Source organism: Balaenoptera physalus, assembly GCF_965194825.1.
Source record: "Balaenoptera physalus genome assembly, chromosome: 12".
Lineage (NCBI taxonomy): Eukaryota > Metazoa > Chordata > Mammalia > Artiodactyla > Balaenopteridae > Balaenoptera > Balaenoptera physalus.
Window position 1 is genome coordinate 96825690 of NC_138897.1, and position 27115 is coordinate 96852804.

The 27115-nt window shown below is 49.5% G+C and overlaps 1 protein-coding gene across 2 annotated transcripts; it reads right to left on the bottom strand.

The window, feature by feature from the left end:
- Positions 1 to 299: 299 nt before the first annotated feature.
- Positions 300 to 27115, bottom strand: ANKLE2 (ankyrin repeat and LEM domain containing 2). 2 transcript variants are annotated; one of them, XM_082417178.1, is made up of 13 exons: positions 26863 to 27115; positions 19166 to 19636; positions 16152 to 16358; positions 14903 to 15096; positions 14636 to 14824; positions 12046 to 12168; positions 7717 to 7783; positions 6330 to 6502; positions 5089 to 5195; positions 4050 to 4240; positions 3114 to 3753; positions 2442 to 2573; positions 300 to 2141 (listed from the first exon to the last, which is right to left on the bottom strand). In XM_082417178.1, exons 1-13 carry the CDS (start codon positions 27047 to 27049, stop codon positions 1991 to 1993), a joined length of 2832 nt encoding a protein of 943 aa, XP_082273304.1. In that variant the 5' UTR covers positions 27050 to 27115; the 3' UTR covers positions 300 to 1990. The 2 variants fall into 2 exon arrangements, with proteins under 2 accessions (XP_082273304.1, XP_082273305.1); XM_082417179.1 differs by lacking the exon at positions 19166 to 19636.

Here is a 27115-nt window from a genome sequence, read left to right on the forward strand (position 1 = left end):
ATCAGGGGGTTCCCGTCACCTCTTCCCAACTGAAGAAACTACACACTGATTGTCAGTGTCACAGAAACGCTCCCCATTTCCCAGGGCAGTTATAAAATATCTGATAGTTTAACTGATGCCAAGATTTTTCACAACCGTGTTAGGAAAGAAAGGGCCCCAAACAGCAAATAAACCACTCTCAGATTAATGTTCTGTTTAACCAAAATAACTGCTTAAAATTTTGCTAAAAAGGACACTTTGCTGGGCACAGGTGAGAGAGGTGCCAGTGCCATTTCTGAAAGCTCAGAATGATTACCAGGTGGTTTTAAAAATAATTTATTTCATTAAGTAGTTTTAAAAAGATAAAATCACCACAGGACACATGACAATGCATTCAGTGGAACCGGGGCCAACTTATACAAACAAATGGAGAAATAGTCAAAGAAGGCCTAAACGTCAGAAAACAGGAATAGCGGTCTGCAAGATAAGGGCAAATCACCACTTTAACTTCCATCTGAATATTTACAAAAATATATAGGACGGCATGGTCAAATTTTAGAGAAAACAGATCATCACTATGACTACATCTGTGTTCTGATTTCTTTGAGAATAGAGATGTCTTTTTAAAATGCCATTTGGTTTTTAGAACAGAATGTATTTTTCTGTCTTATACTTAAGTCGTCTGCTACACAAGTGAAAACACCCTGTGTAACAACCTTTTGAATTTTAAAATCCAAATCTTGGTTCCAATATTCCTGACCTGTCTCTCGTTACCGTGTGAAAGAAATGTTTTGTTTTGTTTTACATAAATTTAAATTCAGAATATTTACAAATAAAAAAATCTCACGTCTACTTTCTATCACTGTATATTCTCAAAAAGTAAGTAAGTTCGGGAGAACCAAAAGTGATTTACAAAAGGCACTGAGCTCAGCAGAAGCGTTAGAAGTTCTCACTTTGGATCACACACTGGCAGTGTCCCCAGAACACCGCTGTGAGCAGTCATTGGTGACACCCAGAGAAACAGCCCTCAGCTCGGCTGCAGCGTCCTGGCACAGAAAGCTGTGTGTGCACAGACCCTCCAGCAGGTACAGCCAAGGGGGAGGGAAGACAAACTGCACTAAAGGAACGGAGCTGGGATCAGATACGTCCTCCAAAGTAAACCTTTCTTTTCTGTACCAAAACGCAATGCTCTTTTCATAAAGCAAATCCAACTGAAATGCGTTCTAAAGTATGGGGTACATTTCAAAACTAGGAAACGACTTTCAGGTTATTCTATTACCACTGCACTGACAGCTAAATAAGGTGCACTGTGAAAGGTCAAGTGCTGGTGAAAAAGAAAATGCCTTCCAGTGACCGCTGGTTCGGGAGCTGTGTGTGACTCTGCATGACTCCCAACGGCTAGGTTTTTTCCAAGAGAAAAGCTAGTTTCATCCTCTGGTCACTCATTCAAATGACTCAACTTGTAAGTGTCGCTGCAAGTCACCGACACGTTGAAGGCTCGTTCACTCCTGGATGCCCACCTCGCCAGTGTCTAACCAGCGGGGCTGACCAGCAAAGCAGAGAGGCTTTTCTGTCACGAACCAGGAAGTCAAAGACCCTCCCCAGCAAAGGAAGAGGCACAAAATTCACCTGTGTTTTAGGAACAGAGCTGAAGTGAGCGCAGCTGCTGTGGGGGGATGGGGGCCCGCGGGGCACCCCGGCCTCTCTGGCGCCCTCCTGTGCACCTGGGGCAGCTAACGAGCCTGTCGCCACCAAATGGACGGTTTCCAGAAAATCTGCGTCTGAGTTTGCTTTCACCCACTTCTCTCCAAATACCAGAAAGCTACATTTTATACAGGACATCTGCATTTTCTAAAATTCTTTTACCCTCTAAATGAGGATTGATAAATTAATCGGAATATATTCTTTTTTTGGGTGAAACTTTAGCAATAAACACATTACCTGTCTTCTCCCTTTTTTTCTTTTAAAAATCCGAAGAACAAGCTGACAGCCCCAGCAGCGCGCACGGGCCCTACAAGGCGGCGAGCTGGGCCAGGCGCGCCGTCCGGTGGAGGTGGCCCCTGCGAGCGGGGCTGTAGCGCCCGGGGCTGCCGCCGCTAGGAGGGCCACCGATGTCCAGCAGCTGAGACTTCACCTTCCCTTTCAGCGAGGGGCTGGGCCAGCTGAGGAAACCGAGAACGGGCGGTCAGCAGGGACGGCGGGACGGGGTGGGGAGAGCAGAGGCCACGGGCCGGAGCTGGGCCCCTGCCTCGGGGACCGCTGGGGCTCCGGGAAGAGGTGCCTCCCACGTGACCGCAAGCTCACACTACTGCGTCCCGCACGAGGGCCGTGGGACCGGAGCAGAGCCCCGGCTGCCCCCCCCCACCCCGCTCTCAGCAGCACCCCTTCTGCTCTGCCACCCCCGGCCACAGGGCGGGGAGCTCCCCATGAACCCGGCGACACCGTCCGCCGGGCCGCGGTACCTCTGTCTGTCCGCGGGCGAGTAGCGCAGCACGGCACTCCGCCACCTGTGCAGGGCCGGGTACTGGTGAGGGTCCACGTCCGCACACTCCAGGGCCGCCAGAACATCGCGATCCAGTTTTGACGGCTCTTCTCTAGAAGGCACGAGAAAGAAGCAGAACAGCCGTGACCACACACGCATCCGGCACCACCGCCCCCTTCAGAACCAGCAGAGCAACAGAGGCGTGTGTGAGGGCCCAGCACCGCCACCGCAGGCTCCGGCGGTCGGGCCGAGATCCAGGCAGCGGCGGGACGCCCTGCCCGCGGGGAGGAGACCCCGGCCCCGCTGGGAAGGTGCGCTCTGCGTGCCCCCCTCCAGGATGACGGAGCAGAAGGTGGGACGGGCCATCCGCTGGGCGACTGAGACCGACCCCAAGACGACCTTTCTTCCTAAAACATACTAAACCCACAGGACAGCTCAGTGATTGTGGGAAGCACAGCGGCTGCAAGGACGAGTGAGCACGGAGGCCACCGTCTCCCACCGGCCTGGAGGACACCCGAGGAGCCACACTCACGAGGGAGACGGAACCACAAGCGCCCATCAGGCAGGCCAGGGTGGAGGGAACTGTCTGGGAATCACACAGTGGCGCCCGTGCCCACCGCCCCTCGACATGTGTGTGCTTCCCGACTCGTACCCAAAAAGGAAGAGGCTCTGGACGGGCTCCTTGGAGGCAGGGACCCCCGAGGGCTCAGAACCGCCACCGTGACGGGCCTCTGGCGTGGGGCTGTCGGGGTCCAGGCACATGTCTGCCATGCCAGCTGACACTCCGTGCTCTGTCCTTCCTTGGTCATTCCCGAGTTTGTCAGCAGCAAGAGGTCCTAACGTGTCACTTTCTGCTATGTTCACTCTTGATGTCAGGATCTTCTTATCTCTAGTTTTCACAGTTGGACTGGGTGTCTTAGAAAAGCTACTTTCTAGATTCTGCAAATTCAGTTTATCAAACTCCACAGTCAAGCCGGAGACAGGCGACAGGAAGGCCTCCTCCCTACTTGGGGCCTTTGGCCTCTTCCCACCCAGGGCCTTGCTGTCACTCGGGGGGCTGCAAAACCCATTTCTGCTGCTGCGGGGACTGCGCGGGGCTGAGGCTTCTATGAGGTCCGTCTGCTGCTCCAAGGGGAGGATGTCACACCCCGAGTCTCCAAAAGCAGCCGCCGTGGGCTGGGTGGTGTTCCGAGCCGTGTTTTGCCGGTTTTTGATCTCTTCCAAGCTCATGTCATCATCTTCATCTAGAAACGCCCTCACGGAGATGGAATTGCTGCACTTCCTGTGACGGCCTGTGAGGGAGAGACGGTATGGATGGGGGCTGTGGGGTGTCACCCCGCACAGCGCAAACCCTGTGACGAGTCACTCCCGCATTCCAAGCCTCCTCCTCAGATTCCACGACAGAAAACCACTTGCAACACGCCTTGGGAAAGGCAAGCAGGAGCCCGTAGACAGAATTCCAGGCTCCAGGCCCAGCTGTTCCCCCTCACAGGCAGGAAAATGAGAAGGAAGCCGGCTGGTTGCCACGGATGTGGCCACAGGACGGGCTGCCAGCCCCACCAGCCGCGGACGCACTGCATGTTCTTACCGAGGGCTGAGGCGTCCTCCTGCAGACAGGCTGCATTTTCTCCCGTGTCTTGTTGGGGCTTTTTGCCCACTTCCTGCTGAGTGAGATATTCTTCTAGTTTTTGCAGGCCCGCCTGGGAAGACAGATCAACAAAACAGCCCAGAAAGTCCCAGTATTCGACCCAGGGATACCCCAGCTCATGAGCCAGCTCCCTGTAAGAATAAAGCAAATTAACCAGTTGTGAGACCAAAAGAAAAACTCACAGAACTGACTAAATAGAAAAGGGCCATTTGACACTGGAAGTGCCAAAACGGCACCTGCAACCTTGGCTACAATTCCATTTTATCCTAAATTGGGGGCTGAAGTAGTATACACTCCACTTCCTGAAGCAGCGCTCCCTCACGGGGTAAGACCATGTTACAGGGCAAGCCAAGGTCACAGGGAGAAAGGAGACCCCAACAAAGTGTACCACTCACACCAACACTCACGAGAGATCAGAAAAAGGGCAAACTGTAAAATTCCACTAACAGAGGACATTTCGGTTCTCATAAAACTGTACAAAGTCAGAGATGATTCTGGTTTGGGCCAGACGTGAACATTTAGAGGTGCTTTTCACTTTTAAGTTGTAAAGCTAAAGCTGGGCACATATTTTGAGAAAAAGTTCTAAAATGATTCAATTAAGCTTTATTTGCTTACACTGTAAATTAGCTTCTTAACTGTGGAAAAAACACTTTTCAGGGACTTCTTTCACTAGTAGTTTCTGGCCACGCCCCCTCTTGTATTTGATTTTCTCCTTCGTTGTGTGGCACCTTCTCCCACACACTGTCATGCCCCTCGGCCACCTCACCCCCGGGAGGGACTGTTTTAACAGAGACTTTTGCTGCACAAGCTGCAGTGGGCCCGTTTGCAAGGAATTAGACCTCAGTGAAAAGGCCTTAAAAATCTCCAGTCAATGCTTTCTGGGAACTACTGTTTTGAAAGCCCCAGTCAGCACACGAGGGCACAGCACACGAGGTGACACCAGCACTCGGCCCTCTGTCACTTCGTGCCCTTTAAGTACCTTCCCACTCTCTCGATGCCTCTTTCCGGATCAGACTTCCTGACGCTGTGGAAGAAGCCCGCTTTCTCTCGAGGCGGGGTTTTCCAGAGTCGGCGAAAATCTTCCGCCTAGAACAGAAGTGTGTTGGGCTGTGCAAGGCACCCACGTCACCAGGCAGCCCTCCCCCACCAACCCAGCGCGGGCAACGTGCCCACCTGCCCTGGAGCTAAGGGGCCGTGGCTGCGTCCCGGCGAGGCCAGGAGGGACCCTGGCAAGGCCTGGGCTGGGCTGAGGGTCAGAGCTGCCCCAGGAGGCCCCGAGGGAGACACTGCAGAGCTGCCACCCCGAGGGCCTTGCGTCACCTTCCCATCACACGACAGGAAAATAAATATTTGTGCTTTCGGTATTTCATGCAGCTGAATCTAATCCTAACATTTTTACAGTTTCAGGGAACTAACTATTGATAGTTACAACTTTATTTTAAGAGGAAAGATTATATACAGGTCAGCGTATGAAGTACCTGACTTCTGGAAGTGAACACTGGAGTTTGCAAATGGAAGTTTCCTAGTGACAGTACAAATCCAAGAACCCTGGAATGGACAGCCTAGCCACCTGGGCAATATGGTGTGCAAAGGGCCATGGGCACTTGGGGGAGGGGAGTCAGGTGACGCTGGTGTGAGGAGCGTTAGCCCAGGTAAACCTCGCTTCTCAGAAGCACGGCTCAGCACACACCCGCCCTGGCTAATAAGAGCAGGGTCAGGCTTCCCTGGTGGCGCAGTGGTTAGGAATCCGCCTGCCAATGCAGGGGACACGGGTTCAGGCCCTGGTGCGGGAAGACCCCACGTGCCACGGAGCAACTAAGCCCGTGCGCCACAACTACTGAGCCTGCGCTCTAGAGCCCACGAGACACAGCTGCTGAGCCTGCGTGCCGCAACTACTGAAGCCTGAGCGCCTAGAGCCCGTGCTCTGCAGCAAGAGAAGCCACCGCTACCCGCAACTAGAGAAAGCCCACGTGCAGCAACAAAGACCCAACGCAGCCAAAAGTAAAATAAAAATAATAAATTAAAAAATAAGTAAATAGACATTAAAAAAAAAAAAGAACAGGGTCAAGACACTCGTTTCTCCAGGGAAGTTCTGAAGCCTCACTGACAACTCCCTGGGGTCCTGGTCTCAGGGACCAAGCACAAAGCAAAAGGCTGGAACAACCCAGCATTCTGGTGGGATGGCCAGGAGCTATTCCAGAAGCTTCCACAGACACTCACCTTGGACGGACTCAGGGGCCCTGCAAAGGCTCGCAGGGTCAGAACAGGGTCTCTGGGGCCACCTCCACTGTGGCCGATGTGAGAGACCTCGCCCGTGTGGTCTGAAGACCACAGCTCCCCGATCACGGGAGAAGACGTGTCCTCTGCCCTCAGGAGGGGCACGTAGTAGTGACCTGAGAGGGGAAACACACTGGGGCTGGACCATTTGCGTGGACAGCCCCGCACCCAGTGGACGTCAGGCACCTGGGAACCAGCCTGAGAAACAGCGCAGTTGCTGCCCCACGGGCTCTGCACACGAGTCAGCGATGCTAACAGTAACTAAAAAGGCCGCCACAGCTCCGGAGCCAAAGGACCCGGGCAAGAGGCCAGTCCACGCCAGACTCCTGCACGTAACGAGCCCCGCGTTCTTCCTCTGCGGGGAAGTAAAAAGAAGGAGAAGAGAAGAGGAGGGGGGGCGGCAAACACCTGCTCACCCCCAGGTTCTTACGAGGCAGGACCTGTGAACCAGAACAGCAGAAGCCGAGCTGGAGAAACATTACAAAGAAGACACGTTTTACCCCCACCTCCCTCCCCAGCTCCCTCTTCTGTTTCGTATGTTACAGTTTTGTATCACTGAACGCCCGTCTCCAAACAGACCTAGAATCACAACCTGGAAAGAAGAAAGGCAGGCAGGCCACAGGGACGGGGGGTGGCAGGAAAGGCCCAGAGACACCAGGTGAGCGACAGTGGTGGCCACCGGGCGCCACCGCAGGCCTGGCCGACCCATGGACTAAACGGAGACCAAGGGGGGAGTCGGGTAGGAATGGCAGCCGAGAGAGAAGTAAGGACGGGCAAACAGGAGGGCAAAGACCGTCAAGCATCCGTGGCAAGGCCATCCAGCGAGCGGGACCAACTCCTCAAACTGCCCGGAAACAAGGCAGAGGAAGAGCTGGCAAAGGCCTCCCGCCCCTGGCTACCTTCGCGCCCCTGCGGCCTGCGAGCCGGGAACTTGGGTCCAGAGGCGCGAGGCCCCGAAAGCCGAGTGGAAAGCGCTGCCCTGCAGGCCACGGTCTGAAGGGTCCTCGGCCTGGAGCGCGGCGATCCGGGGCAGCGAGGCCGCAGGGGCGGGGGACCGGCTGGCAGAGGGCCTCCAGGCAGGCCCCTCCCACCTCCCCGCCGCCCCGCAGGCTGTGCCCGAGGAAGAGGGCCGCGGAGGTCGAGGGGCAAGGCCGTGAGCAACAGCCAAATGACAGACAACTCGCTCTCCAAGAAACGGGAGGTGGCACACAGGGTAACTCGGAGGGTCCCAGCGGCCCATGCTTCACTCCTGCACGCGAGGCCCGGCCCAGGCGCCGCCCAGGACTTCCCCCACCGTGGGCCGCACCTCGGGCGCCCACTCCCCACTTACCCTTTAAATAGTCTCTAATCCGCTCCTTCAGTTCCACAGATTTATTTTTGCTTCTTTCACAAATAACCTATTTTAAAAAACACAGAGTACGTGAATGCTCTAAATCTGATTTATCACATCTTCTTATCATTAAAATGATTTCATAAAGGCAAGTTTTAAAGTCAACGAAACGAGGACAGTATCCTAATGCTGAGTATTTCATAAAGCCCACAGTAAACGAGGACAGTATCCTCGTGCTGAGTATTTCATAAAGCCCACAGTAAACAAGGACAGTATCCTCGTGCTGAGTGTTTCATAAAGCCCACAGTAAACGAGGACAGGATCCTAGTGCTGAGTGTTTCATAAAGCCCACAGTAAACGAGGACAGTATCCTAGTGCTGAGTGTTTCATAAAGCCCACAGTAAACGAGGACAGGACCCTAGTGCTGAGTGTTTCATAAAGCCCACAGTAAACGAGGACAGGATCCTCGTGCTGAGTGTTTCATAAAGCCCACAGTAAACGAGGACAGGATCCTCGTGCTGAGTGTTTCATAAAGCCCACAGTAAACGAGGACAGGATCCTAGTGCTGAGTGTTTCATAAAGCCCACAGTAAACGAGGACAGGACCCTAGTGCTGAGTGTTTCATAAAGCCCACAGTAAACGAGGACAGGACCCTAGTGCTGAGTGTTTCATAAAGCCCACAGTAAACGAGGACAGGACCCTAGTGCTGAGTGTTTCATAAAGCCCACAGTAAACGAGGACAGGACCCTAGTGCTGAGTGTTTCATAAAGCCCACAGTAAACGAGGACAGGACCCTAGTGCTGAGTGTTTCATAAAGCCCACAGTAAACGAGGACAGGACCCTAGTGCTGAGTGTTTCATAAAGCCCACAGTAAACGAGGACAGGACCCTAGTGCTGAGTGTTTCATAAAGCCCACAGTAAACGAGGACAGGACCCTAGTGCTGAGTGTTTCATAAAGCCCACAGTAAACGAGGACAGGATCCTAGTGCTGAGTGTTTCATAAAGCCCACAGTAAACGAGGACAGGACCCTAGTGCTGAGTGTTTCATAAAGCCCACAGTAAACGAGGACAGGACCCTAGTGCTGAGTGTTTCATAAAGCCCACAGTAAACGAGGACAGGACCCTAGTGCTGAGTGTTTCATAAAGCCCACAGTAAACGAGGACAGGACCCTAGTGCTGAGTGTTTCATAAAGCCCACAGTAAACGAGGACAGGACCCCAGTGCTGAGTGTTTCATAAAGCCCACAGTAAACGAGGACAGGACCCCAGTGCTGAGTGTTTCATAAAGCCCACAGTAAACGAGGACAGGATCCCAGTGCTGAGTGTTTCATAAAGCCCACAGTAAACGAGGACAGGATCCCAGTGCTGAGTGTTTCATAAAGCCCACAGTAAACGAGGACAGGATCCCAGTGCTGAGTGTTTCATAAAGCCCACAGTAAACGAGGACAGGATCCCAGTGCTGAGTGTTTCATAAAGCCCACAGTAAACGAGGACAGGATCCCAGTGCTGAGTGTTTCATAAAGCCCACAGTAAACGAGGACAGGATCCTCGTGCTGAGTGTTTCATAAAGCCCACAGTAAACGAGGACAGTATCCTCGTGCTGAGTGTTTCATAAAGCCCACAGTAAACGAGGACAGGACCCTAGTGCTGAGTGTTTCATAAAGCCCACAGTAAACGAGGACAGGACCCTAGTGCTGAGTGTTTCATAAAGCCCACAGTAAACGAGGACAGGAACCTAGTGCTGAGTGTTTCATAAAGCCCACAGTAAACGAGGACAGGACCCTAGTGCTGAGTGTTTCATAAAGCCCACAGTAAACGAGGACAGGACCCTAGTGCTGAGTGTTTCATAAAGCCCACAGTAAACGAGGACAGGACCCTAGTGCTGAGTGTTTCATAAAGCCCACAGTAAACGAGGACAGTATCCTCGTGCTGAGTGTTTCATAAAGCCCACAGTAAACGAGGACAGGATCCTAGTGCTGAGTGTTTCATAAAGCCCACAGTAAACGAGGACAGGATCCTAGTGCTGAGTGTTTCATAAAGCCCACAGTAAACGAGGACAGTACCCTAGTGCTGAGTGTTTCATAAAGCCCACAGTAAACGAGGACAGGACCCTAGTGCTGAGTGTTTCATAAAGCCCACAGTAAACGAGGACAGGACCCTAGTGCTGAGTGTTTCATAAAGCCCACAGTAAACGAGGACAGGACCCTAGTGCTGAGTGTTTCATAAAGCCCACAGTAAACGAGGACAGGATCCCAGTGCTGAGTGTTTCATAAAGCCCACAGTAAACGAGGACAGGATCCCAGTGCTGAGTGTTTCATAAAGCCCACAGTAAACGAGGACAGGATCCCAGTGCTGAGTGTTTCATAAAGCCCACAGTAAACAAGGACAGGATCCCAGTGCTGAGTGTTTCATAAAGCCCACAGTAAACGAGGACAGGATCCCAGTGCTGAGTGTTTCATAAAGCCCACAGTAAACGAGGACAGGATCCTAGTGCTGAGTGTTTCATAAAGCCCACAGTAAACGAGGACAGTATCCTCGTGCTGAGTATTTCATAAAGTCCACAGTAAACGAGGACAGGACCCTAGTGCTGAGTATTTCATAAAGCCCACAGTAAACGAGGACAGGACCCTAGTGCTGAGTGTTTCATAAAGCCCACAGTAAACGAGGACAGGGTCCTCATGCTGAGTATTTCATAAAGCCCACAGTAAACGAGGACAGGATCCTAGTGCTGAGTATTTCATAAAGCCCACAGTAGACGAGGACAGGATCCTAGTGCTGAGTGTTTCATAAAGCCCACAGTAAACGAGCACAGTATCCTAGTGCTGAGTATTTCATAAAGCCCACAGTAAAAAATGTGTGTTGAACAGTGTAATCCTCCTCCTCATTTTGTAAAGGCTCCGAGGGGCCAGGACAAAGAACAAACTCTGAGATCACAGGTGAATTTTATCTTCTTTCTTCATGCTGCTCTACATTTCCTCATTTCCTGCAAGGAAAGGACATCTTAAGGTGCACCATCAAGTCAGAGCAGAGGTGCAGACACGCCTGCACCTCCAGTCTGGGCACCTCACTGGCTAGGAGCCCGTCTGCTGTGGTTTGGCTGGGTTGACATACAACTCCCATCTAACACGAACACAAGTTTTATTCTTGCAACTACAGGAATCGATGTTCTCAGCCATTAGAGAACTGTGAACATTTTAGCTACAAACAATAAAAAACCCCCAAAAAACCAATAACCTTAAAATAAGAAGGAAGGAACCACAAAATTACCACCTCCTGCCAGCCTGTGACAGAAACAAACTACAACCGCACGGTGGACCCTTCAAGTAGTGCAAGTGTTTTCTTTTAAATTCTGTAACTGATTTTGAAAGATGTCCAACGCTTTAAAAACGTGTTACCAAATAGCACTTTATATTGAGAAAATATACATACACATGCACACAGAAAGTTGAGTCAGATTTATGCAAAATAATGGTAATTTCTGAGTTGTGGAATTGTACAGTAAATTTTATCCTTTTTATGTGTATTCTAAACTTTCTACAGAAGTGGGCACGACTGACATAATCCTAGCAACTACAGAGGAAGTGTCACTGCCAGAATAGGACCTTACAGATTCTACTTCCAAAGGGCTGGCAGGTCCAGGCCAGCTAACGACTCCAAAGCCTGGGACAAATGAACCATCTTCCAGGTCTTTTCAGGCCCACTCTCCCCTCCAGCTCCCTGCACAGAGGCCCCTCTGCCCTCTCTACGGCACACCGTGCTCAACTGCTGACAGATCATGACAAGGCCTGTTTCCTAAGGCTCGTGGGGGCCAGGTGAGAATGCGGGGGAGGGGCTCAGGACAGCGCCTGGTGCACACTGAGCTCAACACACGTCAGCTACGTTCAGCAGCAGCGTCCTCACCAGCACATCGTCCCACCATCATCACCATCTCCACCATCCAGCAAGCAGTCACCGCCAGCCTCACCATCACCATCTTCATCACCACCACCAGCACCATGAGTACCACCTCTGTTCTCTCTGACCCTGGTCAGCTGCAGTACTCACAGAGGGAACTTGACAAAAGACAGTGAGCTGCTGAGAACAACGTGACCACCAGCTTCAGGGAAATAAAATCAGCAAACTGAGGCAGTTCGCTCCCTCCTGGCTTTACAGAGGCATCTTCTTCACAGAGTACATCCTACTCAACAATTAGGGTTCTAAGATGTGCCACAAGGCAAACACATTCACACACAGTTACCTGAGTCTTCACAACAGCTGTGATCGCAGACTGTAATTTTATGTATTTTCATTTCTAACACTATGTAGTAATAGCATTTTAATAGGTACTTACATCTTCAGGTGTTTTATCATATTTATTTCTTGGGTTTTTTACAATCAAAGGGTGTGAAGAGAGCACATTGACCACATCTGCGTTTCCAAACTTACAAGCAAAATGCAATGGTGTGTCATAGCCCTGAGAGAGATGAAAAGGAAGAACACTTACTTCTTATACACTTTTTTGTTTCATAAGGTTGCTTTAAGGTAAAAATAGGTATTTAGTAAAACAAACAATCAAACAAAAACCCTCAGAAATAAAAGACTATAAAAAGACAGTTTCTGTAAGTGACAAGTAACTGGCACGCGAGCACACACCCACTTTATGCCAGGGCGTGAGCCCAGCACAGCGCCCCAGTTCCTGCGTGTCTAGTGCCTGTGGGGAGCTTACAACAGAGCTAGGGTGTAACACCTGCTCAGCAAACGGCAGCTTTAACGACTCAGGGCCCTGTACAATGTCTTAAAATCAATGTTCAAAAAGCAAAATAAACAGATGAAGACAACATCCAGAATGAAGCAAAGACCACGATCTGGTCTGTACTCGGAACTTTCTCTAGTCGCTAATATTGCAGCAAACGAAACTCTCCCCTCCTGACTTCACGAGGTTTTTCAGTGCTGGCCTGCCCCTGGTGGCGTCCTTCCCCGGGCTCCCCGCAGACCAGCAGGCCCCCCGAGCTGTGGAGCCACCCCCTCCGGCACCTGCACCTGGACAGCCTCAGGCTCAGAGGCAGCACATCCCAAACAGCCCGCTCAAGTCCACCTGCGGCCACCGCACGTTCCAGCCCTCAGGTCCCTCCTCCGGACGCCACACTGCATCCCCAGAGCTTCTCCCCCAGCTCCCTGGAATCCCAAGGGCCCTGCTGCCCGTGCCCACACTCCCAGCTCCAGCACCCCCTCCACTAGGTGACCCCCAGCCGGCCTGCCACAGCTGCAGACGACACAGGAAGAACGAGCAGACCTATGCTCCAGTCAGGCGCTGCCTGGTCCACGGTCCACCTGAGTCGCCTCCAGCCCTGCGGCCCAGGCTCCAGCATCGGCGGAGCTCCCGGCCAGCCCCACGGGGCCGGGGCCGCTGCACATCGGGGCGGCCGTGTCCACTCGGCGTGCAGGGCATCAGACCGCAACATGCCCCCCGCACCCCTCTCCTTCTGGCCACCCCTCTCCCTCACGCACGTAACGTCCTTCTCTAACCTGCTCCGAGCCCCGCCAACGTGACCCCAGCCTCTGCCCCATTCCCGTGTGGCCGGCGGGCTGTGGGCCCTCCCGCCACACCTGGTGACCCAGCCTTTCCTCCACACCACACCCTCTGGGGAGCCCCTGGGCTTGCTACACAGTCCAGGCGCTTGAAGCGATTCCTACTCTTAGTGCCTTACGGTCAGGGGATGTGACCTGTAACATCTAGTTTCAAGAATTTATTCAGTGGTCTTTGTGGATCCACAGATGCGTATTTTCAATGAGCACTGCACAGGCATTAAGAGAAGACTGTACTTCCCGCCGGGCACATGTTCTGCATCACATGGAGGAGCTACGCTTCCCATCTGAACTGTCACATATCTTTTATTTTGTTCACATTTAGTCTCATAGACTTTGATTTTGTTCCTTCTGCCCTATTTCGCACTTAATATTGCTTTCATGTAACCACCGTTTCCTCTTTTATGCCCTTCTTTAATTTTGCTAGCACGGCCAAGTTCATCTCCATTCCCCCTTTTCTTTCTTGTTAATTGAAAAGTTATTCTTTTTTTTTTGTTTGTTTTTGAAAAGTTACTCTTGCTCGCAATTCTGCAGTTCAATGTATCATATTCAGTATGTTACGAAATAATCCAATAGGCTCATTTTATTCCCTCTCCTGCCCACCATGACTTCTCAAACCCTTAGGTTTCTCTCAGAAACAATCCTTGGTTCTCAGCCATCCCTGGGTTTTCCCTCATATAAATATGTAAAAACTCTTCTGTTTCAAGAATCCTTACTTAAGCCTTGTGCACCATCTCCCCACTGGGACTTCCCTGGTTGTCCAGGGGTAAAGAATTCGCCTTCCAATGCAGGGCACGTGGGTTCGATCCCTGGTTGGGGAGCTAAGATCCCACGTGCCGCGGGGCAACTAATCCCGCATGCCGCAGCTACTGAGCCCACGTGTCTTAACTAGAGAGAGAAAAACCCAATGCCACAACTAGAGAGAAGCTCGGGTGCCGCAACGAAAGATCCCGCATGCCGCAACTAAGACCTGATGCGGCTAAAAGAAATAAAGAAATAAATGAAATAAAAATTTAAAGAAAGACATCTCTAGGACACTAGACTACAAGGCACCAAAACCTTTCTACGTCCTTCTCCCTTTAGCTTTGTGGCACTCGCCCACCCTCCTATCAGTTCGGGACTCTCTGAACAAAGGCCAGGAGGGACGTGTCCTGGGGGCGGCTCCACCCCAGCTGGGACCCAGGCGCGCCGGCCAGCGGGGTGCACTTCTCACGTGGGAGCGGGTCTGGGTCCAGCCGTATCCTTCTAAGCTCTCTGACCTCAGAGAACGCGCATCTCCTCTGCGCTGACGCAGAGCAGGGACGCGGTAAACACCCAAACACCGTTTCCGCCCTGAGCCCGGCTGCGGGGCGCACCGCTCTGTCGGGGGTGTTGAGGTACAGGTCCACCACGTAGCAGATGCGCTGCTCCAGCATGTGCGGCTCGTCGTCCGGGTACATGAGCCGCATAAACCCGGGGTTCTCCAGCGTCGCCAGGGTCAGCTGGCACAGGGCAGCCTGGTTCTCTCTGGCAGCAACATGCATGACGTTGTACCGACATCCTTCCTGGAACAAAACCACAGATTTTGGGCTTCACTTTCGTCACCGCAGTCTTGACGCTAATGATGCTGGAAGCAGGCTTACCTGTACGATGGTCGGGTTGTCCCCCGAACCAATCAGGTACCGGGGATTACTCCAGATAAGGTCGGAAAAGGTGTCTTCCTCTCCCTTCTCCACAGCTTTCCGAAGTTTGGCAGTGAGATCTTGCGTACGGGGACTTTTATAACTGTTCGCTCGCTCTTTGCTTGCTGCTTCTGAATCAGACAAGTACAGCCCGTCTGTTAAGAGAAAGAATTTAAGAACATTTAAGTTCACATTTTCTCATCATCCACTACGCGCTTCACTGAGGGCAAGAAAAATCTTTCGCACAGAGGCTGACGATCTCCTTGTAGCGAAAAGTAAGAAACAAGAGGATCCACGGCAGACGGACGTGTGTCCCAGCCCACGGCAGGGAGGGACAGGCTCTGTGGAGACCGCGGGGGAGGAGCGGGAGGGCACGTGGCCAAGAGGCCACCCACACTCGCCAGGGGCCTTCCAAGAGCCAGGGGCACCCCAGAAAGGCAGGGAGCCCAGAGGGACTTCTGCCGGCTGAACCGCGACAGCTGCGGAGGTAGGAAGGCTAGCTTGAGGGACCTTCGCCACGTGTGAGGGGCCTCTAAGCGCCCCACACCACTCTGGCCTCCGTGAGGTGGCACACGGACTCTCGATCCAAGGCCAACTGTCTGCAAGGAGAGGCGCGTCCTCGGGAACCCCAGCCAGCCTGGGGAGCAGAGCAGCCGTGAGCCCACGGAGGGGAGGGGACCAGACGAGGCTGGGACGCCGGGGTTTTGTACGATGCTGACAACAAAGGCCCCTCACAAGACCCTGGTCCTGAGCTGGGAGTGGCGCTGGCCAGCTCTCTGGCTGGACGGTTCAGCTACCGCAGAATCGTCTGCAGCCAAGCAGGTGCCACAGTCCTACCTAGAAGGAGGTGTAGCTTCAGGGGGGGAGGTAGAAAGGTCTCAGCACCTAAAAAGGCCCTGAACCCAACAGGCCGCAGGGAGCAAGAGTGTGACAAAGGGGACAGAACAGAAGGCGACGGAGGCCCTTTCGCGGCTTCTCCCACGGTCCCCTCAGCAGCTGCCTGACCCACTTGGCCCCTGTCACCTCCACCCAGACCAGCCCACTGACCCACCCTCCTCCAGCTGCTCCATGGCCTGGGCCTCAGCTCTCTGTTCCCAGCAAACCGGGCTGCTCTCAAAGGTGGAGAGAACTAGTTACCAGGAAAGAGGGAACAAAATACCCAGGAGTAAATCTGACAGTAATGCCAGATGCGAACTGCTAGATAATTTACCTTTTAACCCACCACTGCTAAAGAGCGGCACTGTTTTCACAGGAGAAAGTGGTGAAGAGGTTTTGCTCGGAGAAGGGAAATAATCACAAGTTCCTCTAGCAAATTTCTCTGCATCCTCTCTGCTTGTAAAAGCCTTAAATCGGGATCCTTTGATCATTTTGACAGCTTGCAAGGCTTCCTTCTTGTCTTCATAAACGTGAATCCTTTCTGTGTGGGAAAAGCAGAGATGAGTAACTGCAGCCACCGTCACTTAATTCACACTTGAAGCCCTGGGTTTGGTAACTAACGACTGTTAGCCAGGGGTCTGGTTTTTCTCTTATTAATATTTCAGATTTTTAATCTTCAAGAAAAAAGGCTTTAGTTAGTGAAAAGAACACAGTAAGTTTGATCATATGTATGTACATGGATATAAATGATACATTTTTTGTACCTATATATGTAGTTGTTATATCCAAGGATAGTATTCCATACTAAAAAATAAAATTTATGGACCAACGATCTAAATAAAAATAATTTTAAAAAGTAAGTAAAAAACTATGACTAGGGACTTCCCTGGTGGTCCAGTGGTTAAGAATCTGCCTTCCAATGCAGGGGATGTGGGTTTGATCCCTGGTCGGGGAACTAAGATCCCACAGGCCGTGGGGCAACTAAGCCCGTGTGCCACAACTACTGAGCCTGTGCTCTAGAGCCCGCGAGCCACAACTACTGAGCCCGTGAGCCACAACTACTGAGCCCACGTGCCTAGAGCCCGTGCTCCGCAACAAGAGAAGCCACCACAATGAGAAGCCCGTGCACTGCAACAAAGAGTAGCCCCCGCTCGCCACAACTAGAGAAAGCCCGTGCGCAGCAACGAAGACCCAATGCAGCCAAAAGTAAATAAATAAATAAATAAATAAATTTATGTATTTATTTTTAAAAAAAGGTCAATAGACATGACCAAGCAAATCATCAAATAAATACAAACAGACTACACCCATATAAATAAGGTAACTGACGACAAATAGCAAGTGTTGATGAGGGGGTGGAGAAAAGTGAACCCTCCTGCACTGCTGGTGGGAATGTAAACTGGTGCAGCCGCTGTGCAGAACACTAGGGAGGGTCCTCAAAAAGTTAAAAATAGAACCACCATGTAATCCAGCAATTCCGCTTCTGGGTATTTATCTGAAGAAAACAAAAATGCTAATTCAAAAAGATACATGCACCCCAATGTTCACAGCAGCATTATCTACAACACAATAGCCAAGATTTGGAAGCAACCTAAGTGTCCATCGATGGATGAATGGATAAAGAAAATGTGGTATGTATATATATACACAGACGCAGACACACAGACACACAGACACACACAAGAATACTACTCAGCCTTAAAAAGGAATGAAATCTTGCCATTTGCGGCAATATGGATGGACAAGGAGGGTACTATGCTAAGTGAAATAAGTTAGACAGGGAAAGATAAATACCATATGATTTCACTTATGTGGAATCTAAGAAACAAAACAAAGGAACAAACAAAACAGAAACTGAGTAACATACAGAAAACAAACAAGTGGTTGCCAGAGGTGGGTGGGTGGATTAACGGGAAAAGGTGAGGGAAATTAAGAGGCACAAACTTCCAGTTACAAAATAAATGAGTCACAGGAATGAAATACAAAAGGGGAAAAAGAATTTAAAAAAAGGTAATAGACCTAAAACAAGATAGAGGTTTCCCTTATTTGAAAGACAAAAAGGGAAGTTTAATAACATGCAGTATGGTTGATGGAACAGAAACAAGACACCCGTTTTCTGTTTTTAGATAGATAAAAATGTACATTCCATATTGTACAGTAGAGAGACTGGAAAAGTTACTCTCTCATCCACAGCGAATGATAACACCTTTTGGAGGGCAGTAGCCCTCAAAGTTTTAAAAATGCGTACCTTTTGACTGGACACTTATACTTACCAATTTTATAAAAATAAAAACAATGTACATACATACAGATATATTTTTTTCTTAAATTTAAATTAAAATATATTAAAAATAAAAATAAGGTAAATTTATATATACAAATAAAACATAGTAAGTAGGGTCAGGAATGATACACAAAAGTACTTACTAAGTGGTTACTTCTACAGAGTAAGATTCCGGTGGGGAGGAAGAAATTTCACTTTTACTTTATAGACTATATATAAAATATAAACATTATATATACTTTGTTTTACAAAAAGCAACTTCATTCTGATCAACATCAAGCTTTCATTACTTCTTTCCAATTCTATCTATTTTAGTCTTGTTTAAAATTACAATTCTTTAATGTTGAAAATTATTTATACCTTCATTGGCCATTTGCATTCATTAATATAAGAGGTGGTCAGGTTACAGTGAATTTAAAAAAAAAAAAAAAAGGAGAAAGGAGGAGAGGGACTTCCCTGGTGGCGCAGTGGTTAAGAATCCACCTGCCAATGCAGGGGACGTGGGTTTGAGCTCTGGTTCGGGAAGATCCCACATGCCACGGAGCAACTAAGCCTGCGAGCCACAACTACTGAGCCCGCGTACCACAACTACTGAAGCCCGTGCACCTAGAGCCCGTGCTCCACAACAAGAGAAGCCACCGCACTGAGAAGCCCGCGCACTGCAATGAAGAGTAGCCCCCGCTCGCCGCAACTAGAGAAAGCCCGCGTGCAGCAACGAAGACCCAATGCAGCCAAAAATAAATAAATGAATGAATAAATAAATTTATTAAAAAAAAAGGGAGGGAGATGGTTAATCAAAAAATGGAGCCAGCCCATAAATATCTGTACGTGAAGTATAGCTCCATAGAATCCAATTTTCTTAATTTCTAAAAATTTCTATATAGATTTACAAAAAATTCAGGAGCATTCTATATAAAAATGCTAACAATGGTTAATTTGGAGTGATCAGATTATGGTGATTAAAGTCTTCTTTCTTCTCCTCTGTAGTCTGTGATTTTCAAAACCCCTCTCCCCCTGCTGTCCACGCACCACCTGTGTAAGAACCACGGCGCTGGTCACATTACCATTTCTCGCCGGGGCGTCCTCGTACGCTGGGCACACCCCATAGTACAGAGGCGGCTCTGCAGAGGCCCGCAGCATGGCTCTGTGGCTGCCGACCCTGGCCGAGGCACTGAAAGGCACCGAGCGGGTCGCAGACGTCACGGCATCTTCCTCCGGAGGATTCAAGCCCACACTATAACCAAAATCTCTGTCTTCAGAAAAGCTGACCCGCTCAGCCGGGCTCCCTACCGCAGACTTCACAACCCTTTGTGTGTCCTGGCCCAGGGCTGGGGCACCTGCAGCGGCGTGGTCGGGAGGGTGGGAAGGCAGTGTACCGTGCTCTAATAAAGACTGAGCCAATTTTTTCTCAAAAATAAACCTTGTGGTTGATGTAATGGGTCCACATTTCAATCCAGCTTTGATAATTTCTTCTCTAAGGTCATCTGGATTCAGGAGTTTCAATCGAGCCAAGATGGTATCCATTGTCATTTCACCTAGGCCCAAGACGACAAAAATCAATCTGATGGCTGTAAAGTACACCTTCTCTTAAACAAATTCAGCAAAGTTGCAGGATGCAAGATTAATGCACAGAAATCTGTTACTTTTTTATACACTAATAATGAACTACCAGAAAGAGAAAGTAAAAAATAAATCCCATTTAAAATCACATCAAAAAGAATAAAATGCCTAGGAATAAACTTAACCAAGGAGGTGAAGACCTGAATAGACATTTCTCCAAAGGAGACATACAGATGGCCAACAGGCACATGCAAAGGTGCTCAACATCACTAATTATTAGAGAAATTCAAGTCAAAACCACAATGAGATATCACCTCACATTGGTCAGAATGGCCATCATCAAAAAGCCTACAAATAATAAATGCTGGAGAGGGTGTGGAGAAAAGGGAACCCTCTTGCACTGTTGGTGGGAATGTAAATTGGTGCAGCCACTATGGAGGACACTATGGAGGTTCCTCAGAAAACTAAAAATAGGGACTTCCCTGGTGGTCCAGTGGTTAAGAAGCCGCCTTCCAATGCAGGGGATGTGGGTTCAATCCCTGGTCAGGGAACTAAGATCCCACATGCCGCCAGGCAACTAAGACCATGCACTCTAGAGCCCTCGCGCCACAACTAGAGAGAAGCCTATGCACCGCAACGAAAGATCCCACATGCTGCAACAAAGATCCTAAGTGCTGCAACTAAGACCGACGCAGCCAAATTAAATATATAAATAGATAGATAGATAGAACTACCATATGATCCAGCAATTCCACTCTTGGAAAGAAAACAAAAACATTAATTTGAAAAAATATGTACACCCCAATGTTCATAGCAGCATTATTTACAATAGCCAAGATATGGAAGCAACGTAAGTGTCCATCAACAGATCAGTGGATAAAGATGTGGTATGTATACATAATGGACTACTACTAAGCTACAAAAAGAATGAAATCTTGCCATCTGTGGCAATATGGATGGACAAGGAGGGTATTATGCTAAGTGAAATAAGTCAGAGAAGACAAATACTGTGTGTAATCACGTATGTGTGGAATCTAAAAAATAAAACTAGTGAATACAACAAAAAAGAAACAGACTCACAGATTTAGGGACCTAGTGGTTACCAGTGGGGAGAGAAGAGAGGGGAGGGGCAAGATCGGGGTATGGGATTAAGAGATGTCTATGTATAAACTAGACAAGGAACAAGGATAGATTGTACAGCACAGGAAATTATAGCCATTATCTTGTAATAACTTTAACTTTTAATGGAGTACAATCTAAAAATACTGAATCACTATGCTGTAACCTGAACCTAATATGATATTGTAAATCAACTATACTTCAATTTTTAAAAAGTGGCAAATGGGCTTCCCTGGTGGCGCAGTGGTTGAGAATCTGCCTGCCAATGCAGAGGACAAGGGTTCGAGCCCTGGTCTGGGAAGATCCCACATGCCACGGAGCAACTAGGCCCGTGAGCCACAACTACTGAGCCTGCGCGTCTGGAGCCTGTGCTCTGCAACAAGAGAGGCCGCGATAATGAGAGGCCCACGCGCCGCGATGAAGAGCGGCCCCCACTTGCTGCAACTAGAGAAAGCCCTTGCACAGAAACGAAGACCCAACACAGCCATAAATAAATAAATAAATAAATAAATAAATAAAAAGTGGCAAAAACGCTGGCTTCAGGGAATTCCCTGGCGGTACAGTGGTTAGGACTCCGTGCTTCCATTGCAGGGGGTTCAATCCCTAGTCGTGGAACTAAGATCCTGCAAGCCTCGTGGCACGGCCAAAAAAAGAAAAGCTGGCTTCAAAGTTTCATTTCAATCCACTATTTCCCCATATTCTTTGGAGTCTACAAACTTTCTATGAGAATTTTCATTAGGTTTTTGTTTCCAAATTTATAACAATCTAAACAAGATTAAGATAGGCAGTGTCTGGTTCATTTGGATAAGAATCTTACAGCCCAGTGCTGTGACATGATCTGATCACACCAACATTCTAGGGAGGTCAGCATGCTGGGGAAACAGGCACACCCATTAGTTGTCACTTGCAGTGTGATTAGGAACAAATCCCCAGGAAAGCAACTGGATAATATGCATCAAAACTCCAACTGCAGAAAGTTATCCTACAGACACATTTGCACTTTATTTCATAAGTGATGAGAAATTATGCAAAGATTTAAACAGAAGAGCATACAGATAGCTCCACCGTCATTTTGCTAATACTGAAAACAAACAGCTAATGTTTAACGTTTGGGGGGTTTCCCACATGCCTGGTTCTGTCCTAAGCACCCTGCCTGCACTAAATTATTTAAAATTCACGGTAACTCCACATGGAGGTTTTTCACCATTGCTCACTCCTGCTTTACAGATGGAGATCTTAAATCAGAGAAGCTAAGTAACTTGTTCAAGTTATTCAGCCACCAAGCAAGTGGATGTGAACTGCAGCTGGAGCTTTAATCAATATATTTACAGAAAGAGCAGTTAAATCTATGGGGTACAGGTTTAAGCATGGTCAGCCAGAACTGGGGAGAAGGTAAGAAGTGACGGGGTACAGGCCACTGCTGCAGTTAATGGGGCTGGAGATGAGTGCTCAGACTAGAGAAAAAGGATGTCTTGACCACAGATTAGATGCTGGGGTCGGGGGGGTGTCTCAGGGATTGCAGTCAGCCTACGATAATACCTAATTTCCAGCCTAGATGCTTAGAAAGAGATTCTACCCAAGGCAGGGAATATGAAAGAACAAATGGGGATTTAGGCGTTGAGCATTAGAAACACCCACTGCACATCAAGTGGGCATTTTGATTTTCAAGTCTGAGATTCAGAAGATAAGAAGTTCAGAGTGAGAAAAACAGCTCTGGGAGTCATGAGCCCATAGGCGGTGGTTATAACCCAGGGATAACAAGGAACACACAAAAGGCCAGTAAGCCGAGAATGGGATCTGAGTAACAACAAAGATTGAAAGACAGGTGAGAAAGAAGAGAAACTCGAAGAGGCGATCAAGAAAGAATTGGACATGTTAATACTGTGTATCAGTGAAGCTAGAGTAGAGGGTTTTAGGAGGTGATTACAGATGAAATGATAGGGTATCCCAGGATTGGCTTTAAATTACTCCAGGAGAGCAAAACAGAGGGGGCAGTGACAGATAAAACAAGACTCACAAAATACTAATACCTAATACTTGCAGCTGGATGATGGAAATTTCTGCATATTTCTTTTTTAGTAACTTTTTATGATACCACCCTCCCCCCCTCCAAGATTTCAAAAATGGCTATTACTTATTTTAAACAGTGAATGTATTGCACAGCTCCCTCTAGAGCTGCCAAAGAACGTGAAGGGGGAGGCCAACTGACCACAGGATTCCACTCCGGGAGCACCTCTAAGGGTAGTCTCTGAATGTTGGGTATAAGGGCAACAGAAGTGATAAGGAACTGATAAGAAAGGTACAGGACCGGCTGAAGCCACACGCAAGGCAAAGTCTGAGGGGTAGGGGCGACTGGGGCAGATGCTAGGAATTAACAGAGAGGAATCCACCCGATCCTGATAATACTCTCTTCTGCATACCATCTCTGTGTGTTTACTCAAAAGCTACCTTTTTTTCCTATTTATTTATTTATTTATTTATTTATTTTTGGCTGCGCTGGGTCTTCGTTGCTGCGCGCGGGCTTTTCTCTAGTTGAGGCGAGCAGGGGCCACTCTTCGTTGCGGTGCGCGGGCTTCTCATTGCGGTGGCTTCTCTTGTTGTGGAGCACGGGCTCTAGGCACACAGGCTTCAGTAGTTGTGGCATGCGGGCTTAACTGCTCTGCGGCACCTGGGATCCTCTCAAACCAGGGCTCGAACCCGTGTCCCCTGCATTGGTAGGCGGATTCTTAACCACTGCGCCACCAGGGAAGTCCCAAAAGCTACCTTTTTAAGATAGGCTAGTCTGAGGGGGTTCTGTCCTTGTAACCAAGCAAGCCCTAAATGGAACAATTACATTACATTATATCACTAACTGGGTGAGCTTGGGCAAGTTATGTAACCCTAAGCCACAGTTTCCTCATCTATAAAATGGACATAACAGCTCTGCTTCTTAGCTTGTAATGAGAATTAGATAAAATAATGGATGTGTTTGACACTGACAAATTATCCACTAATGTCAGTTAGGGCTATGAAGTTATCGAGTAATACAGGCGTATCAGCCTTGGAGAATACATAGTATGCTAGAAAGTCAACTTGAATAAAGACAAAAATGTACACTCTGTTTCTAATTTTTTTTTTTTTTTTTAATTTTTGGCTGCATTGGGTCTTCGTTGCTGTGCGCGGGCTTTCTCTAATAGCGGCGAGCAGGGGCTGCTCTTCCTTGCAGTGCGTGGGCTCTCGGCACGCGGACTTCAGTAATTGTGGCACATGGGCTCCGTAGTTGTGGCTCGCGGGCTCTAGAGCACAGGCTCAGTAGTTGTGGCTCATGGGCTTAGTTGCTCCGCGGCATGTGGGATCTTCCCAGACCATGGCTCGAACCCGCATCCCCGGCATTGGCAGGCAGATTCTTAACCACTGCGCCACCAGGGAAGCCCTGTTACTAATATTCTTAATGCAATATACAAGTATCTGCTCATGTGTGGAAAAGAAACAAAGGATAAAGCAGAAAATAATGAGACTGCTTAGCTTCAGGGGAGGGTGTGAACCAGACAGGAAGGACAGAGGGCAGGGGAGAGCAGCACTTCTGAATACGCCTTTGCATGTTCTGACTTTTAGAAGCATGTTTGATTCACATACACAAAAAATACGTAGATAAACAAATAGATAGGGGGAGACCCCCAAGTGGAATACAAACCAAAACAAATTCGCTCAAGGGTATTACAAGTTAGTATCATAATGAGTGGGGGAGAAGGAAGGTACTGACTGAAAGATAACACATGACCACGTCCTCTAAGGGTAAAGACAGAGGAAGGACAGACACTATACTCTAGCTGGCAGGTGGGCTTTCACAGTGGTAGAGGCGAGCGATTCTGAAGCTATCTTCTGTGTGCTCTAGGAACCAGCAAATAATTGTCTATACTGGGGCTAATGAGAGCCAGGCTCCTCACTGAGAAGGGAGAAGCCCTCAGCAAACTTCTGTAAAGGGCTGGGGAGTAAATGTTGAGCCTTTGTGAGCCAAAGCCCCCCCAGACACTCAAGAAGAGCCACAGAAGGAAGAATATGGCTGTGTTCCAAAAACAGGTGCGGGCAGGATCTGGCCCGTGGGCCACAGTTTGCTGACCCTGGGCTGGAATTAGAAGTGCCTGCCAGACCTCCATCCATTGACTAATAGACAGACAGAGATGTAAAGGTACAGGTATAGGAAACTGAGGTAGGTCTGCAGACTGGATAATACTTCCTGGCTTTCCTACTTGTAGTGATTATGTAAGATACAAACGTTGGGGAACCTCAGTGGATGTATACAGGATTTCTTTAACTCTTTATTTTGTAATAATAATAAACACAAGAAGTTGAAAAACAGTACAGAGAGGTCCTGTGGACCCATCACGTGGCTTCCCTCAGTGGCACACCGTAAACACTGCAGTGCGTCACCCAAACCTGGCAGCTGACCCTGGCGCAGCATAGCGAACTAGACCGCGGCCTCACCAGGTTCTGCAGTCACTCTCCTCTTGTGGGTCTTTGTATGTAATTCCATGATCGTTTATCACACGTATAGCTTCACATGGACATGATTAGTTCCTGAACTGTTCCATCACCACAAAGATCTCCCTCCTGCTGACCCTTTACTGGCACATCCAACCTCCGCCACTGTCCCCTACCCTTGGCAACCACTCATTTGTCCTCTGTCGTTACAATACTTTTGTTTCAAGAATGTTACATAAATGGAATTGTACACTACAGACTTTCTGAGACCGGCTTTTTTCATTCAGCGTAATGCCCTTGAGCTCCACGCAAGTTGCTGATGGATCAATAGTTCTGCCTCACTGCTGAGCGGCATTCCACAGCTCGAAGGTGCCGGTTTTACCATGCACCCCTCGAAACACATCTGGGCTGTTTCCAGTTTCTGGCAATTACAAATAAAGCTATAAACAATCGCATATGGGTTTTTGCGTGAAAATAAGTTTTCGTCCTTCTAGGATAATGCCCAGGAGTGCAGTACAGGTTCAACTATTTGAGAAACTGGCAGTCTGACCTCAGAATGGCTGCACCTTTAAAATTTATACCAGCAGTAAATGAGACCCAGTTTCTCAGCATTTCCACCAGCATTACGAAATGTCGTCGGTATTTTTTATCTTAGCCATTCTCATAGGTGTGTGGTGATATCTCATTATAACTTCGATTTGCATTTCACTACTGGATGGTGATGTCAAACATCTTTTCACATGTGTTTACTTGCTCTGTACTAATGACTTAGAAATGAAAGCTAAAAATTAAAAAAGAATTTAATGAATAAGGCACCCCAAACTCTAATCTCTTAGCCCCAGACCCCACTGGCCTCACACGTCCTTTAGCTTTAGGGTCTGCAAGCCTTTCGACTCGGGCGTCCTGCACTGGGTTCTTTGGCACAGTGTTGACAGTGTAACTGGACAAATGAGCATGCTGTTTCCTAAAAGTACCACCTGAAACTTTCTTAAGAGGATGAGAGAAGGTAGGACAATCAGCATCTCAACAGGTTGGAAGGCAAGCTGGACCTCGTGTCAACAGGCCTACGTCCCCACCTGGCTTCTGCCTCGGACCTGTGTCATCTCTGCCGAGCGGGACCTTCCCGGAGCCTGTTTCCTCAGCTGTAAAAACTAAGTCACCCATAAGGACGGCTTTCGCCCTGAGAGTTCAAGGTGGGGTCATCAATTATGCTTTCTGCTAATAAAATTTCATCTTCTTATCAAGGTACTTGAGGAGCTCTTGCTTATCCTCCAAAAAGAAACCAGACTTGCGGGTAAGAGGGTGAATGAAAACTGAACGAAGGCGCGTTCCGGATGCGCGCAGGGCGCACACGGTGTTCTCAGTCAAATCAGGGGCTCAAACCAGCAAAACTGCGCACAGACGCGGCACCCGGGCTCCCACGCTCACCGCTCTCCCACCGTCTGTGCGCGGAGGACTCGCGATTTTTACTCCAGGTCTTTTCCCAGAACCCCCGACTCAGGCCGGGGATGGGAGCCCCGGGAGGCGGGAGGAGAAGGGTGCGGAAGCCCGGGGGGCCCGGGCCGGGGAAGAGGGGGCGAAGGATGCAGGCCGGGGAGGCCCACCGGCGGGCCGGCCTTACCTGGATCAGGGACTGGGCCCGCGGCCGCGCAGGGCGGCGGGTCGGGGGGCCCGCTCCGGCCCAGGCCCCGAGGCCGCCTGTCCAGCCGCCGCACCAGCCACCGCACCGCGATCAGCAGCACCGAGGCGCCCAGCAGCTCCCAGGCCAGCGCCGCCCACTCGGCCGCCGCCAGCCGCGGCCACAGCATCGCCGCCGTTCGCCCTGTCGCCGCCGCCGCCGCCGCCGCCCAGGTCCGCCCGCCCGAGGACCCCGC

Excerpts from the sequence above, each read along its gene's own strand:
- ANKLE2 (XM_082417178.1), bottom strand. The coding sequence starts at position 27,049 with ATGCTGTGGCCGCGGCTGGCGGCGGCCGAGTGGGCGGCGCTGGCCTGG. Across the intron at positions 14,825-14,902 it reads ACAACCCGACCATCGTACAG|GAAGGATGTCGGTACAACGT; the intron begins GTAAGCCTGCTT and ends GTTTTGTTCCAG. Across the intron at positions 4,241-5,088 it reads GGCATCGAGAGAGTGGGAAG|GGAGCTGGCTCATGAGCTGG; the intron begins GTACTTAAAGGG and ends TTATTCTTACAG.